The sequence below is a fragment of the Leptinotarsa decemlineata genome, unplaced genomic scaffold (assembly GCF_025532065.1).
Source record: "Leptinotarsa decemlineata unplaced genomic scaffold, Ldec_3_MD MMD2_tig00000035_RagTag_RagTag, whole genome shotgun sequence".
Classification (NCBI taxonomy): domain Eukaryota; kingdom Metazoa; phylum Arthropoda; class Insecta; order Coleoptera; family Chrysomelidae; genus Leptinotarsa; species Leptinotarsa decemlineata.
This window is the reverse complement of record NW_027412540.1, coordinates 12,641,830-12,660,123: the sequence shown is the minus strand read 5'-3', so window position 1 is coordinate 12,660,123 and position 18,294 is coordinate 12,641,830. Positions and strand designations below refer to the sequence as shown.

Below are 18,294 nucleotides of genomic sequence, written 5' to 3'. Positions count from 1 at the left end.
AAGGACTCCCACATCTATAATGGCTCTAGAACTACTTGTTGGAACTTTTAAAAAGAAATCCGGGTTTTATCAATTTCAAAATAGATATGAAATACTTTTTGATTTGTTGCAGAAATTCCATTTTCAGCTCATTTAATAATTCCTTGGAAATACATATTGGAAATAGTAGTATTGGAAATAGTATTATAATCATGTATGTATTGTTTCAACATTTGTGCTTAAAATATTGTTTACTAGAGCTTAGAATTTACTACAAATTACATACAAAATTCATGAAAACCATGAAATATTTTTCTAGAAATGTAATTTTTATTTCACTAATATCTTAAATAAATACAACTTGTTTCAATGTATAAAATTTATAATCTTTTGACATGTCACTTCATCACTGTTTTCAATGAGCTAATTGTTGAACAAGATTTTACTATTTTTTGTACAACTTGGAAAAGTTTGCTTTATCTGTATCCATTTTCTGTATGAATTTTATTTCAATACTAGTGTTACAATAATAGATTGAGAATATGAAGAGTATTGTCTGAATAATGAAGATGTGTCTTCATTTTGAGTTGAAAGTATACGTTTGCGAATTGGCGAGTTTCTGTTATAATTAACCAGTAAATACTTTCGATTTGAAAAATATTTCAGCTGTTGAAAATGTTTCTTAAGAATCAACTTGAGTTTCCTGTTATTGAATACATTTATTCAAATTACACACATAGTAACATAAATATGTTTCTCCACCTTGAAAAAGACAAGTCATACAAAAAACAGCCTTACAGTTTTATCACGAATGTTTTGATCATTTCAAATGCACAATTCATTTGAGATAAATATTACATTGTCTTCACACTGAAGGTTTTTTGACTCGTTAAAATATTATTCACATCGTCAGAGGTTTTTTTGCGTTATCAAAATGTCTCCCCTGCTTAGCAATCCCTCAAAATTTTTGCGAAACCTGTATTGTGAGTATGAACGTGAACCATGCACGAACTTCCTTACACTATGCACCTGCAGTAATTTTTTTCCGGATTTCGTTTTTGAATCATTTATTCGGCTGGTACTGTTTCACTTATCTACTATACTTATTTTATGAACTATTCACTCTAAACATACTCTAGTTTGTAGTCCTAACCCGTGAAATCTTACTTTGTATCGGCGATACTACACTACATTCAAGTTTCTTTTCATTCGCCACTAATTCCATTTGAATTTCGACATCAACGTTTGTTCCTTCCGTTTGGCAAGATATGTTGCAAATGCCATTCATTGAATTCCGCTGACTTGGTAGATGATTGGTAATGAAATTTGCACTGGTATGATCTGGCGTACGGCATTTCACCAGACAAAGGAAAGCCTTTCGAAAATTGGTGTTCTTCCAGGCATATATTAAGGGATTCATGCAGGAATTGGCCATTGCTAGGTTGAAGAATATCTCGTACAGAGAGGCTGATTGGAAAGATTTTGCTGTCCTCGCGTATATCGTTATTACTAGATAGGGCAGCCAGCATATGGTGAAGCATCCTAGAATGATCATCATCACCTGGAAATTAGACAGGTTCGTTAATTATCTTTCTGTAAAATTGGTACGCCAGATTATGTTTCTCGTGATTCTTGTATTCAAAATGAACGCTATTGAAAATTATAATGGCGATAGATCCCAACCTTACGTAATATTTCCTTTTGATGCTTAGTAGACAAAAAATATTGTGAAGAAATAATAATATTGAGGACCACAAAATACGTTTCCAAAAAAAAAAAAATTGGAGACTCCACAAAAATATTTTGTGTATCGATTAAAAATTGCAATTGCTTTTCAATGAAAAACATTTTTTAATATCTTATGAATATAAAATCAAAGTACATTTTAATATTCGGAAAAGAAAGTTTTTGGCTTTCTACTTCTCCATCTTGATACAAAAAATGTGGGAATCTTCCAAAGAAAGGAAGAAAGAAATCAATTTCAAAAAATCAACTCTATACAAAGATGTGTAGATCATGCAAAGAAGTAACTTTCAGACACAAACTGAAAGCTATTTTCATTGAATTACACGAAAGAAAAATACTTTTGAACCAAAATACTTTTATATGAACGCTGAATTATACGAAAAACACTCTTTTCTATTCCGTTTGTATTCCAAACATTCGTAATGGAGTTACGAATTCCATTCTCACTGCTAGACATTCGATGTTTCGCCGTAAGACACTTGCCTTATCGGCTCTTCAGCAGCAAATATGGATGACATTATAAGAAAAAACACTCAATCCGTTGATAAAATTACAACTTTTTGTCACGGAAAGAGTTGAATCCTCCCATGTAATCGATAATAGGAATCTTGTTTAAATTGAAAGGGTATATTTTTAGGAGAGAATAATTTTTGGGAAAGAAAGTTTTTGGCTTTCTACTTTCTAGCAGTGAGGATGACAGTGTTTCATGTAAGTGGAATTTTACTTCTTTCATTAATTATATTGTGTAGGAATCCTGTGAATGATATCTGATTCGATTCCATTACGAATGTTTGGACAGCGTTCATATAAAAGTATTTGTTTGGAAAGTATTTTTCTTTCATGTTATTCAATATTTATATGAAAATAGCTGTTTCGAAAGGGCTTTTTCTTCCAATTCTTGTCTGAAAGTTACTTCTTTGCATGGTCTACACATCTTTGTATAGAGTTAATTTTTTTAAATTGATTGCTTCCTGCCTTTCTTTGAAAGAGTCCCACATTTTTTTTTATATCCCAAAAATTAATCTCACCTAAAGATATACTCTTTCAATTTATTGAAATTTTTCTTTCTTTCTTTCAAAATAAAGAAGATACAAATCGGCAATGTCTTAAGTATGTCTGAAATATTCCAAAAAGTGTCTATAGGTATCGAAAATTACCTAATAACGCAATATGTTACTTTACACTTTACGTACGAGCTGTTTCTTCCATAAAATGAGTAGTTCAGGATTTATTTAAGAATAACTGAAAATATCAAGGTGTCGTTCGAATATCACGTAAAGGAGTGAAAATGTAAAAAATTGCCTGGAGAACATTGTTGTGAGTTGTGTGAATCATTTTATAATGTTAATATTCTTTGAAAGAGTCAATATTTCTTGTTTTTTTGTGTATCCACCCTTCCACAATCTGAAAAATGAACAAAGCGAAATCAACAGAGAATCTGCTGAAGTGTAATAAAGGGCAAATTGCGTAATGCAAACCACTGAAGAATCTAATTAGTCAGTAACTTGTCATTCTCATAAATTGTTCCTTCAAATGAAAGAAATAAATTGAAAAAATGACATTTTTAATACTTAGCTCATGGTTAACGATCAGAAAGATCAGAAAGAGAATATCTTCCGAAACGTTAACTATTTCGACAAAGCCAAATATAGATATTTCATTTTTTCAATTATTTATTTTATTTGTAGACAAAATTTGTGAATACAAGTTACTGACTGATTGGACTCTTTAGTGGATTATGTTTTGCAGTAATTTTTGGGATGAACTTTTTAGTTTGCCCTGTTTTACATTTCAACAAATTCTCTATTATTTCAGCTTTGTTTGTACTCAAAAAAAAGGAGCAATAATCGTTACCATATTATTTCTTATAGAGTTGTTTAGAAACTATTCGCGAAAAACATGAAAATGTGTATGTCGACTGGAAATATTTTTTGAAATTGACATCATGGATGTTGTATTTCACATAGTTGGTAATCAATCATAATTTAAAAAAAATTGGTATGGAATTGAGTTGAAACTGTTATCCGGTCTATATAAGGTGGTAGAATTCACCGCTATTTGATCTATGTATAATTTACCGAATGTCAAAAATCGCTTGATCCAATAACCGCCCAGCTAATACTTGTAGGTCTCTCTTGGGTAGGAGAAATGAAGATGATTGTTGGGAGAAAGTGTTTCTAGAAAGGTTTGTTACTGGTATCCAGATCATTAACTAGTTTTTGATAACTGGATAACAAAGCTGAAGGTACGACTCAAACGTATTCTGACGTTTGATTCTGGTTAATCAATAAACTGCGACCGCCTGCATTCTTACTCAAGTTACACGTCAAGCTGAAGATGTATCGATTATCAAACTTGTGTTTAATTATTTCTCGTTGATATTCAAAAGTCAACTTGGTAAAATTCACAACGCATGGACCCTGCCTGAAAATCACACGGGAAATTTCAGCATGAAACTGCAACATGTACAGTATAAAGATACACCCAAGGCGAATAAATGGTTAAAGTTATGACTTTCTAAATCCCCTGTCGTTGCATCTTCGAGGACAAAAGTGATAGAAAAAGGTCCTCATTGTCAACCTGTACAGTTTCTAAATTATATCCATCCAACAAAAAAGCAACCCAAACAATGATAGATGCGTGATCAAAGCTTGATCACACGCACATTTGCATATATTAGGTAAAATAAACAAGCCTTCTTACGCCGGCCAATCAGATTTAACTGCAATCGGCTGGCGGAATTAATTGTTTCAGTGTCTGAGTGGTCGGTTACGTTTACACGCCTGTAGAGTAAGGAGGGTGAGCTTAGGCCCATAGAGGCCACATGTGACCCATTGTACATCCTCCCAAGGAGTTGTCCTCCTAGGTCCTCGTCCATCCTGTCCTTTCCAGGATGGTGGACAGGTCTCTGGGAGACATCTCCTTTATATCGGCAGGTGTAGACCAAGACTCGCCGAACACACACTCTCTTATTGACGATAACTCCGGACATTCGCATAGGACATGTCTGACAGTTTCATCTTTCTGTTCACACATCCTGCATAGAGGTGTGTCCACTACCCCCATATTGTGGAGGTGTTTCCTTAGTTGACAGTGGCTAGTCAGAAATCCTACTGTTGAGCATATATTTTTTCTGGTCATCACCAGATATTTCTTCGGCGCCAGCTTCCCAGGGTCGCCAACGGTGATCCTGGCAAGACTGCATCCTTTGATTTCATCCCATGTCTTTAGGGATTGAGCATGGGTGTGACGTTTGGCTAGTTACGCAATTGTCGAAATCACCAGGCCGTAGGTGCCACTGGGTCCTAAACTTCTTAGTCTAGCCGCTTTCTTGGCTAAAGAGTCGGCAATGCGATTACCTTTACTCCTGTCGTGCCCTTCAATCCACCTCAGGGTAATGTTATTATCTACCGAAGCTTTGGATATATCTTGGTGGCACTCTAGTACTAGCCCTGAGGTAACACGTTGTCTGTTCAAGGGCTAATAGGGCTTGCCTGCTGTCAGTGCAGATTGTTATGTTTTTGCCAGAAATTCCTTCCCTGGTTATTTCTTTTGTGGCAATTGAGATACCAGCCAGTTCTATTTGAACCACACTGGTATTTTTTCCGATTCCCCACTTAATACTTAGGCTTAATGATCTGGAGTACACTCCACATCCTGAGCTTTTTTTTGTTTTTGAGCCATCTGTATATATGCGTATTGCATTTGTAGCACCTGACTCTGTGTTCTGTTTTATCTGTATTTTGTAGGATTTATTAAACGCAAACCTGGGTTCAATTGCATCCCTAGTTGCCTACAGCAGAGGTTGCGCAGTAAGAGCTTCTCGCCATAGGCTCAGCCTCAGTTGACCCATTCCTACTTCGAGTTTTACACCAGCCGTGCGCAATCGTAACATGACCATTAACGCAACATCCTTAACGTACAGGTCCAGAGGGGTCAGACCAGTAATTAATTCCATTGCCGCGGTTGGTGTAGTTCTCATGGCTCCTATGATGTTTAAACAAGCTAATCGCCGAATTTGATATAATTTTTGGATGGCCGTTGCTTGTAGATATTTTTAAGTTTTAATTTTTTTAAATATTAAGTACTGATACGTCTGAAGAAACTGCTAATTTATGTCCCTACACTCCATTTGAAAATGTCCCAACCGCATATAAAAAAAATTGGTCGTTTCTTAGTGCGACTGTGTACAAGCAGCCTTGTCTATGAGGTCACGTGCACTCTGCATGATAATGTTTTGGAGCACTCTGTTGCTTGGTTGGACACAGTATAAACCTGTAACTATAAATGGAACCACCCACCTATTCACCACATTTTTAAATGATCGGTCATTGAGAGTTGCATTTTGCAGTGTCAAAGCTCTAACATTCACAATCCGTTTAATTATACAAGCCTCAGGTATGAAATGGATTTGAATTATACCAGATGATGAACATTTAATTACACACATTTCCTATGTAACGGTAAAGAATACGATAGGTATTGGTTAAATTAGACAAAAATGTACGTGAGTTGTTGACGAAATAATCGAAAAAACTGTTATAGTTGATTTTTATTTTTCTACTCGGTATCTTTATTATATAAAATATGAGAAAAATTTAAGAATTTTTTGGTATCGGTATTTTTTCTATCGATAATTTCGAGGCCGGCTCACAATATACTGGATTTCTAAACATAATTTCATTTCATTCTGAAAAGTACATTATTTTTCTAATTTAATTAACATCGTATCTGATACCATTGCCGAGATAGCAATAGTGCGTAATTAAATTTTTGACACCTGGTATATATATAGTTTTTTATAAAGTATTGTTGAAACGAGTGTTTGGACTTCATTTCTAGAAGAATTTTTGTCCTCACGAAAATAATACGTTTTTAGATAGCCGCATTTCTTACATAGAAACTGTATGTTGAGGTTTGCTAATAGCGGCAGAACAAAAATGGAACACTGTCGTTGACGAAAATATTAACACATTGCAATTTAAATCATTGCTCGAGTTGAATTTCTGAAATATTTCATATGCTCATATTCATTGAACATATTTCGAATCGTTAAAATGCTCTATTTAGCACGCGTATTGATAATCGATATTCAGCATTAATTTTAATTTGAAGTGTTGTTGTAACTTGGTATTTATTAGATAATGAACTACCAGTATTATTAAATTCAGTTCCTGTATGAAACGAGTGCTTTGTATTCTCGACCATAACTTATTTTCGGAAAATCTTACCGGTATTAATTTTTTTGAATGAAATTTCTTTCAGAAAATTTCATTAGGTGGTTTTGCAAGTTTTGTCCGTTTTAATGTGTTTTTGTAGCTCCATAGCTCAATAAATATTTATTCTACTGTGCCGTAGTGTATACTGATAGATAGATAACTTTTTACTATATACATTGATGCTGATTTTTTCCCCAAATTTTAATTTTTTGCCTCATTTCAGCTTAATATGATGTCGTTGAGCGCCTTTGGCCACGTTTTCGCCGATTTCAAATTGAACTAAAGCGTTGCCGAAACTTACCGAGAAATTAACCAGTCATTTGCCAACCATAGTGTTAGAAAATCAATATTTCGAAATAAAATCTCGAAATAGTCATCTCTCCCAACTACCTACTCACCTGATTCTGATAAATGCCTGTCGGATTACACCTACTTCCCCGGATATTACCATACTGGATATTGAATTATATCCGACGGATTTTCATGCCAGATACCTCATAGAGGTTATTCTCGTAGATTTTTCATGTTCATCCATTTACCAGAACCTACAGTGTAGGTAGTTGGGGGAGATGAATACTTCTAGATTTTTTTTTAGAAATATTTATTTTCTAGTACCTACGTTAATGAACGCACTTTTCGACGTTAGTTTGCGAAATTTCGTTCTGAAGATTTTAGCCTCGAAGATGAGCACGCGGTTGACTTGTAGTGGTCGACCTACAGTAATCCAGGACGAGAATTTGAGAACCCTGGTGGAGACTGACCAATCACAAATGGTGCGTTGGATGGCAAAACAGGCGGACGTCAGCTGTCATGCGGTTTTTGTTGGTTCAAAACGTATTGGAAAGGTCAAAAAGCTCAAAAAGTGGGTGTCGCACGAGTGAACGATCGATAGAAATTGTCACGTTCGAGGTTTGTTCTCTGATTTTGCGCAACCAAAGCAATCCTTTTTTGGATCGAATCGTCATGTTTGATGAAAAGGGAATCTTCTACAACAGGACAGTGGTTGGACACCGTTGAGCATGGGTGTGAAGTTTGGCAAGTCCGCAATTGTCGAAGTCATCAGGCTGTAGGTGCCACTGGGTCTTGAAATTTTCAATCCAGCCGCTTCCTTGGCTAAAGAGTCGGCAATGCGATTACCTTTACTCCTGTCGTGCCCTTTAATCACCTCAGGAGAATGTTATTATCTACCGAGACTTTGACTAAATCTTGGTGGCACTCTAGTACTAGCCCTGAGGTAACACGTTGTCTGTACAAGGCTAAAGGCCGGGCACACCTGTCATACACCCTTCAGATCCGACTCCCATCATACAGTTGGACGAGTGTCTGAGAGGGAAATGGTGCTTTAGTTCGAATAGAGGAGTTCACATCGTTCCGATACGTAGCCAACCCCGCTCCCACCCGACTCCGTTCACGTATCCGATCATGATCCGATCGTGCAGTCCATTTGTTCTCCAGCTGCGGGACGCATATCGATTGGAGTTTGTATGATATTTGAGTTTTTCTGTCATTAATATCATTAAAACCGGAGGAGCTTATTGAACAAGTCAGAAAATATCCAGTTCTGTATGACCAGACTGAAGAGCTGTACTGCTGTTCTCTATGAAAGCTCTCCGATTTTCTTCATCTTTCTTCTTCCAAACAGAGTGCCATAATGGCTTAATCGCATTTGCTAAAATTCTTGAACATTTTGCTTAGAGGACCTTCCGAGATATTGTTTGAATCAACACTGGCGAGAGTAGCAAGTGTATCGAGCCGGAGCGGTAAATCGGAAAGAAGTCGGAAGCATGTATGACAGGTGTGATTAGCCACTGGCGATCCTGCACCGATCCGCTTTTGGGGCAAAAATCAAACCGGAGTAGGATTGGAGAGGTGTATGAAGAAGTGTGTCCCGGACTTAATACGGCTTGTCTGCTGTCAGAGCAGATTGTTATGTTTTTGCCAGAAATTCCTTTCCTGGTTATTTCTTTTGTGACGATTGAGATACCAGCCAGTTTTGTTTGAACCACGCTGGTATTTTTCCCATTCCCCACTCAATCCTTAGGCTTAATGATTTGTAGCATTTGACTCTGTGTTCTGTTTTTTTTTTGTAGGGTTTATTAAACACAAACCTGTGTTCAATTGCATCCCTGGTTGTCTGCAGCAGAGGTTGCGCAGTAAAAGCTTCCAGACATAGGCTCTGCCTCAATTGACCCATTCCTACTTTGAGGTTTACACCAGTCGTGCGCAATCGTAACATGACCATTAACGCAACATCCTTAACGTACAGGTCCAGAGGGGTCAGACCAGTAATTAATTTCATTGCCGCGGTTGGTGTTGTTCTCATGGCTTCTGTGATGTTCAAACAAGACAATCACTGAATTTGATACAATTTTTGTATGGTCGTTGCTTGTAGAACTTTCGGTCCCCATGCAATGGATCCGTACGTTAACATAGGTCTTATTATTGCAGTGTAGATCCAGGTGACCACACGGGGTGAAAGACCCCATGCGCGTCCCACTGTCCTCCGACATTGCTCATAAGCCACATATGCTATTTTTGCTCTACTCTGTAGGAGAGAGTTCCATGTTAGCTTCCTGTCGAGGATAGTACCAATGTATTTCACCTCTTCAGAAAAGAAGATTTCGGGAGGTTTAAGCCCGATAAACTTCTTTTCATGGTGAAAAGAAACATCTCAGTTTTCTTGGAATTGATCGACAGTGAGTGTTCCTTACATCATGTTTCTATTAATTTGGGCTCATCTTGCTCTCTATCGCACAGTGTGTTCACAAATTTGCCTATCTGCATGGTAACTATGTCATAAGCATATGCAATTGTGTTGAATCCATTGTTGAGGTGATTAATTAGGGTTGGTTACCGTTGAGCCACCCAGACACTACCCAAAGGCGAAAAGCCACCAAAAAAATACCATGGTAACTGTATGGTTGCCAGCGGCTGGTGTGATTCACCATAACTTTCTGCAACCGGGCCAAACCATCACAGCAGAGTCCTCTATTGAAGAAATCGACGAAAATTGCCAAAAACTGCGTCAGCAGCAGCCGGCACTGGTCAACAGAAGAGGTCCGAGTCTGCTCCATTTACGTCAGCGCCCGTCCGCATATTTCACAAATCACCGCCTGAAAATTAAACGAATTTATCGTCGAAGTTCTGACTTCGTCGACTTCATCGAATCTCGAGCACACAATATTTATGCTAGAGGAATTAATCGACTTGTGTTGGCAAAAGTGTACTGCTTCAAATGGCGCTTATTTCTATTAAATTTATTAAATTGAAAAAGTATTTACTGAAATATTACAGTTTGAAGTAGACTCATCAAAACGATCAAAACTTTTTAAACAACCATAGTAATGTTAGTAGTAATCTTTAGAATATTGTAATTCAGTGAACTATCGTAAGTGTAGTGAACATTTTAGTTCTCCACTTGAATGGCATTTTTACCCAATTTTAAAAAATACACACCATTTATCCACGAAAAAATTGAACTCTTGCGTGTTTCCATAAAAGTTAAATATTGGGAAAAACAGCAAGCACGTATCGAGAAAGCACTACACTCTTTCTGTAAATTCATTATATCTGTCAGTTATGTATAAATGTGACAGGTATTATAAATTTATGTATGTTATGTGAGCCACAATAAACCTTTGCGGGTTGCGGTGGAGGGTCGAATAGACCCACTCACTTTTGACGTAACCTATGTATAAATGTGAGTTAGGAAACATTGGATTGGAGTACCTATTAGGAATTATTCAACAGTATATCTACCGTCGGTCGGTCGGTAGCCGGGCGGTTCGACGTGGGTGCATTGTTCACTCAATCAATCGGACGATGTGTGAGTCGATGGTTCAAGCCCCAGGCTGAACGCTCGATTTTCACTTGCTATCGTCCAACCGTGTTAGAAATCACATGTTAAAAAGTAAGACCTCGTTAGTCCTTGGCTCGCACAAGTTTCGACTTCAGAGAATTGTTGTTCGTAGGGGTGCGATAGCTGGTTAACGGAAAAACATATTTTGAACATAGTTAAAAAAAATTGAACATATATATCTCTAATACAAAGAAAGGCACTCCTATTGCTTTTCGGTAGGAGTAACCCTTTCTAAGAAAACAAGGGTAATCCAATTAAATGTACGAAATTCAAAATATCTGATGAAAATTCAGAAAAGAAGAGGAGTAGGAGAACTGAGAAACTTTCATTGTTTTTGATATTGTTCATTATTCCATTCGAATGGAAAGCTTCAGATGAAACTTGTATTTTAATTAGTTTAAGGAATTTCTCCTTAACCTTTCACTTAAGCTGCATAAGTGAAGACTTCTAATCGACACCCGCAACGTTAAAAAATTTCACCGGTGTCGCATAAACAAAAATTTAAGATGGCGAAACAGAAAATAATCCAAAGTATCAAAGTCCGGTTACCTTGCTGGCCATCGATAAGGTCCTTCATAAACTATTCAACAATTATCAAGATATTCGCGATACCACTGAAATAAGTGGCTTTATCGCCCACAAGTTCTGTCATACTCGCAATTCTTCCCACGGACTTATGAAAATTCATTGAAACGTTTTTGAATAACACTTTATTGTGAGATTTTCACTTGACAGATTATAAACTAGTTAATACTGAACACTAATGTATAGTGAAACACGTGTAGTGGTTTTTTAGACTGTTCAATGTGTTACAAACTAGTCAAGGAGAAAAAAGTTATTCTCCAATGAGATTATCTCCAACGAGATTATCTCTAATAATTCCTGTTTACTCGTATTCGTTCACCGAAAACTTCTGTTGAAAACAACTTCCTAAATTGACATGCGATGATATCCCGAGAAAAATTCGCCTCATCTGCGAACAGCATTTCTAAGGCGAAGTCGGAATTGTTCACAGTTTGTTGAAAAAATCACTGACAATTTGCCAACTTTTGAGGAAAAACCTTTAGCTGTGAGTAACCTGTCCTCTTTGGACGTGTGTTGTACAATTGATTTGCATCCAAAACCCTCGACTGATGTCGAACTGTGTTAGAATTGCTTCTTGTAATTGTGTTGTCGTTACTGTCGTCGGTCTAAGAGGACATCAAAGCCATAATGTGCCAGTCTATTATGTGCCTTGCTTTTGCGACAATACCATAAATGAAATGGACTTGAGCCATTTCGGCACTAATGTAATGATTCATATTCAGGTAATCAATCGGTTAATTTGAAAATTGCACGAGAAGTAACGCAGGTGTATAGATTGTCTGACATCAATTTTTGCTTGAAGTTATTTGGGAAAAAACATATCACTTCACTACGTAAAGAACAAAATCGCTTTCCTCTGTCTGTCCATATGTATGCTTAGATTTTTGAAACTACGCAATGGATTTTGATGCGTTTTTAATAGATTCAAGAGGGAGGTTTATATGTATGTAACATGCCTAATATATTAGAGAATCACTGATAATTTCAGAGGTTTCTAATGTGATGTAAATAAACATATTTATTTGCGCTTACATTGCAAACTCTGGCTGAACCCTACGAGGTCTACAAAACATTCTGCGATGATATATGTCTGTCTTCCTCTTAGATATAACCCACAATAACTATTTTCCACCTTCGAAATATAATGGCTTATTTACGAAGCCATTTCAAGCAAGTACCTTAAATACATTGTGCATTCAATATAAATTAATATGGCCCTTTACAGCATGCAATTTAAATGTAAGTAAATATAGCTGAAAATTGTTCTATATATAGCTGTAACATTTAAACATACATAAGGACATATTGTAAAATAATAGATAGCCAATTGTAAAATTAACTTAGGGTGGTACACTTGTGTGAGTGGTATTACTGATTACCTACCTGTATGATGTACCTGAATAGCATAAATAGCTTTACTTTTGAATAGTTTCTAGTTCTATCTTCCTCTTGAAGATGATCACTTGGTGATCGAAACACGTGTCGAGGTGTAAAATATAACGATTTGGTGTTGGGAAAAAAAACTCCAGTAATATTCATTACTACACCAAAGGTTCCAAACAGTACATCATAAGTATTAATCACAGTGTATTGTATGTTAGCGGAAATCGCGACATATTGATTGATTTGTAAACGTTTATTGAATACATGTGAGGTGTATGGATAATTTTTTAGTTGTCATTCGATAAGGGATCCCCGTCTGTGTTTGTTTGAACAGTGAGTGCAGTGTATTTGATGATTTCCGTTGGTACACCTCATGTTTTATCATTATAATTTACTTTCAGAGAACGGTATATATTTCCTGAAAATAATATAAAGAGTGTAATAAAAATGAAACCTATTCTGCATATTGCAATTTGCATTTCTTCGCTATTTTCAAATCAATCTCAAAGTGGCTTTCAGATTTGTTGCTTAATCAGCATTTAAAAAAATATACTGAGCGATTTGGACTTCCGCACAAAAAACTTCTAATATCTGGACAATACAAATATATTTTCATTCTCTATACTAACGCTTTATTGAATTTCAAAAAAGTTTCTCCAGCGAGAAGTTATATTTATACATACATCCGGTGTAATTGAATGTTAACGAGAATTCTCTATAGGATTTGAAGTTTTTATTCAACTCAATGTAATTCGATCGATAGTATCCACGGTAGAACAATTGAAGAACTTCAAAATAGCAAAGTTATCGAGAATAACAATTATTCAAATTTTGATTGTGATTTTGTACGGCCAAATTTTCACCAATTATTATCTGAATTATTGTTGATCCCAAAATACACGAAATAGAAAAAAACTTGAATATAAAAACTTCTAACTTAATGTTTAGTTAACGATTGAGTTATTTCAGTGATATGAACTTACAATTGGTATTTCAACGCTGTTCAAAAATGAATGAATGCTAATAGGATATTGTCATTGTATTTGCATTCCAAGTGCGGTAATATGACTTACATACAATTTGACAATTTCCACTTGATTTGTCAACCATCTAAGAGACTTAACAAGTATCGTGTTGTAATTTCAACAAAATCCTCTTATACATAAGCTCGTAAAAATTATAATGAAAAATATTCGTCCACACCAAAACTGAAGCACTGTCTCTCGACGAGTTTTTTATTCGTTACGACCGGTTTCGGTTTGTAAAAAAATTTTTTGTTGGTTTGAATATTACTGGAGTACCAACACCAGACCGTTATTTTCAACACCTCGACTCGTGTCTCTATCACCAAGTGATCATCTTTAAGAGGAAGATTGAACTGGTTCAATATTCCTCTTGAAGATGATCACTTGGTAATCGAAACACGTGTCGAGGTGCTGAAAATAGCGGTTTGGTGTTGGGATTGAACACCAGTTATATTACTTGTGATTCACTGTTTGGAACCTTTGGTGTAGTAATGAATATTACTGGAGTTTCTTCCCAACACCAAACCGTAATTTTAACACCTTGACACGTGTTTCGATCACCAAGTGATCATCTTCAAGAGGAAGATCAAAACAGTTGGTCACTTGATGATCGAAACACGTGTCGAGGTATTAAAATAACGGTTTGGTGTTGGGAGAAAACCCCAGTAATATTCATTACTACATCAAAGATTCCAAACAGTGCATCACAATTTACTTGGTTCAACTAACCGAAACCGTTCGTAACGAATAAAAAACTTGATAGAAATCAGACAAAAGTTATTTTCTCTATCCTATATTCAATATGAATTTCAACAAAATAAATAGGTCATCAATCAAACAAGTAAAACTTTTTAGCCGAGAGTGGTCTGGTGTAGAAAAATTGTTTTCATCAAACTAATTTTGTTTCCTCTAGTTATCCTCAAACCATAGTGGTTGGGTATTGGCTGTTACCTCATCATTATTCGAGGAGATAAACCCCTAGTTGCGTTGGAAAAATATTCGTTATGGGTATATTCGTTAGTCGCTTATTTATTGCTCTGACATCAATTATTTTCTTCTGAAGGAAACAAGTTATTGAAATTTTGGAACTTGTTGGAACCCTTACAAAAATTTGATATATAAGCTTCAGATAGTAGATGTATTTGTGAGTAATCGAAAAAAACATCACTAAACTCATGCATTTTAGGTATATGCAAGTTTCATTTGTACACCTACATCTATTTGTCTGTAGTACTATGCTCAGTTACAGCTGATGGACTGTCATGGCCGGTAAGAAGCCCCTCCCTCAAGATGTGCAGTAGATGTGTAGAAATATGTTATCAGTCTGTTAGATTATTCGAGCCGTAAACATCCAAACGAGTAAAATTGCAAACAGAAGTTTCTATTCCTTTTTTCCTAATACTTTCCTTGCCATACACCGAACCAAATTTTACGCACCACCGGCCATGACTCAGTCCGGTAGCTGTAGTTCTACCTGTTTAACTGTGTATTGATAAATTGATTAAGGCTTTCGCGGCCAAGATTTTCAGTGTTACCACGACGGCCTTACTATGTATTGTTGAAAACTTTTTTCCGCTACCACAATCGTCCAGGAAAGTCTTGAAATCGTTATTGGGACATGAAGCATGTACCTAATGAAGCTCAAGAAAACATCCATTTGTACCAACACCTGTTTTCATATTCCCGCAAAGAAAATTCAAAACAGTGCATTTTCGTCTTGAAGATATGTAACACCATAATGCCTACCTGAAATGACTTTGATTCAGTAAACGAACTCGACAACTGGTTCAAATTTGCGGATCCTCTGAGCCTCCTCTGATGTCCCGAGGCTTCCTTGCATATCCTTGAGTACAGTAGTAGCATCGTCGTCCATATCATTACGAACATCGGACACAAAACGTATTTGATGAAACTGAAAGGGAAAACGTAAACGACCTCGCAAGATACCCCTTCGTACCATTCATTCCAGACAAGCGGAGTTGAAGCCGTAGACGTGGCTAGCAACCACCCCACGGAGATGAGAATGTAGGCTGTTTTCTTCGTCATGAACCGCGTATAGTGCAGAGGATAGACGATGGCAAGGTACCTGTCCATAGCGATGAACAGCAAGTTGCAAATGGAACTCGAACAAGCGAAGCAGGTCAGTGCAAACCTCAACAGGCAGATGGTTCTCGTTTTGCCAAAACCTTGGACCAAGTAGAACAGCATGTGGTAAGGCAGCGAGCAGCCCACCATGAGATCGCTGACTGCTAAGCTGAACACGAAGTAATTGGCGGTCAAGGAAGAGAGCTTCTTGCTGAATAATATAGCGAACAGGGTGAGCACGTTTCCTAAGATTGCTATTACAGTAGAGGCAATGCCGATGGCCAGCCAGTAATTAGTTCCGCAGTACTGACACGCGCGACTCTGATCGTCGTAAGTGCCCGCAGAACTTTCCATCGCAAAACACTCGCACAATTTACATCAGTTTGATAGAGAGCTTTTGGCTTGTTTTCAATTCTTCAATCACTGTCGATGGTTTTGTTTACGAATCGCATTATGTTTATATAGAAAAGACTGAGTGTTGCCGGTGTGACGTTTTTTAACACAACATATTTCGTCATTCCATGAATGGAGAACGATGGCGTTACATTTTCTACGGTTAACTTGGTAGTCTCGACTTGCGATAATTGAATATATTGACATGTATCGCGGTGGATTATTTACGAACGACTGATCGCTGTTTGATGCTCTCCATTTCGATCCCGACTTTCTCCTACCCTGCGTGGTGGATTTGATAGCGGGAAAAATGTCGTTGATAAAATAACCACTAACGCGTCATAATGGTGTATCTTTACTTCGAACTGTCTATGGTTACGAAGTAAAATTGTATTAAAGGGTGTGTCATAATGAGCGTTATCGGCTCTAATTTCAGGTCTTATAAAATTAATGCGTGCCTAAGCGTCCATCAGGAATCCTATTAGGTTCATAAAAAAAAGGTTATCAGAGGTATTGCAGTAGAGAAGAAAGTTACATGCATTCTAGAATATATAGTTGGTATGAAAGAACTGGATAATACAGTCATGGTGTTGTTTGAAAAAAAGGGTTTCAAATATAGTAGGGTTTTTAGGGAACGAAGGAAACCCATACGACTTGAGACAAATTGTTGATAAACATCCGGCCTTCATTTCTATGCACAGGGACAAAGTCGTCGAGGTTCTTATTGGGGTGGAAACTATCACATCTGACTGTATTGGTAAACTTACGGGTGATTGAAACATTGCGGCATTTGATATTTAATAACATTATTATATACTTCGACGTTATCAACTCAACTATTACAATTATTTCACCTTTTCACTTCCGTTCAATGTCTCTTGTTATCGCGTTGACATTTATTACTGAACTACTCACTCCGCGCACTTGGCCAACCCTTTATATATTTTTGAAACTTTTTTACATCTACATTTATACTTTTTTAGTACTTTTTCTATATTGACAGTGTATTTCTTGGACTTTGTCAATAAGATGCAAATCTTCGGACAATAAAGTATTTTTGATTTGATTTGATTGAATTAGGTCGAAGCGGCTGGAACATTTTGTCTAGTTTCATTCGGCATGTATTTCAGTAGCTTCTCGAAATAATTAAAATGCTACAATGAAAATTTAAAATCTTCAAATCCACCTTTTTCTTCACTGAACTTATTGTCCTATAGAAATATTTAAAATTGTGAAAGGCAGCCATTCTCTCGTCTGGAGAATATTTTTTCATGCTGATTTGATAATTCACAGGAACATATTAACATATGTTCCTGTGAAATATGTCACAAAAAGGATTTGAAGCTTCATAACTTCCATCTAATATATAAAAATGGATGTTTGTTGGTTGGTAAGTGATGAACTTCTACATCGCTCAACCGATCGTAATGAAACTTGACATGTATAAGTAATTTTTCATAAAGAAGGTTTTTTGGCTATCACTTTTTCTGTAACTCGCCACTAGAGGCGCTGTAGAACAATTTTTTGAAAGCACTCTTCTATAACGCTGCGCACGCCTAAGTTCGTTGATTCTGAGTCTGTCAACATTGAAACAGCGGCGAGACAGCAACATAGTGCTAGTATTATATACGAGCGCTTTCGACAGCTGGTTGTGCTATCGTATTAAAGGCTCTACTCAAACTGAACGTTTTATCTTCTTGTTTGTTCTTTTATGCGGTTAGAACGCCTTAGTGCAGGTACTGCAGGTAAATTTGTCTGTATTTGGGTTAATCAGGAAATACCCTTTGTGTTGGATTGTCTCTGGGTTCACTGTTTCTAGGAATGTGTATTGTGTAGTATATTGAATGTTAGGTCTTGTTGTTTGATTTGTATTTTTCCTCGATGAGTGAATTATGACTTAAATTTATGGATGCTTAAGTTTTCTCTTGTTTTATGAGTTTTATGTTCTCTGGTTGGGAAAGTTATGTTTGTTTTGTATGGCGTGTGTTGCGAAGTTTGTTTTATGTATGCTTTTTACCTT

General features: G+C 36.5%; 2 protein-coding genes across 2 annotated transcripts in view; one reads left to right on the top strand and one right to left on the bottom strand.

Annotated features, from left to right (window-relative positions):
• Positions 1–18,294, top strand: part of nonC (serine/threonine-protein kinase Smg1) — a 94,164-nt gene that overhangs the window by 36,696 nt on the left and 39,174 nt on the right. The gene's annotated exons all lie outside the window — the stretch shown is intronic.
• Positions 94–16,523, bottom strand: mAChR-C (muscarinic Acetylcholine Receptor, C-type). Its single transcript, XM_023157448.2, has 2 exons — positions 15,543–16,523; positions 94–1,540 (listed from the first exon to the last, which is right to left on the bottom strand). The coding sequence occupies exons 1-2, from the start codon at positions 16,233–16,235 to the stop codon at positions 1,115–1,117; spliced, it is 1,119 nt and encodes a 372-aa protein (XP_023013216.2). The 5' UTR covers positions 16,236–16,523; the 3' UTR covers positions 94–1,114.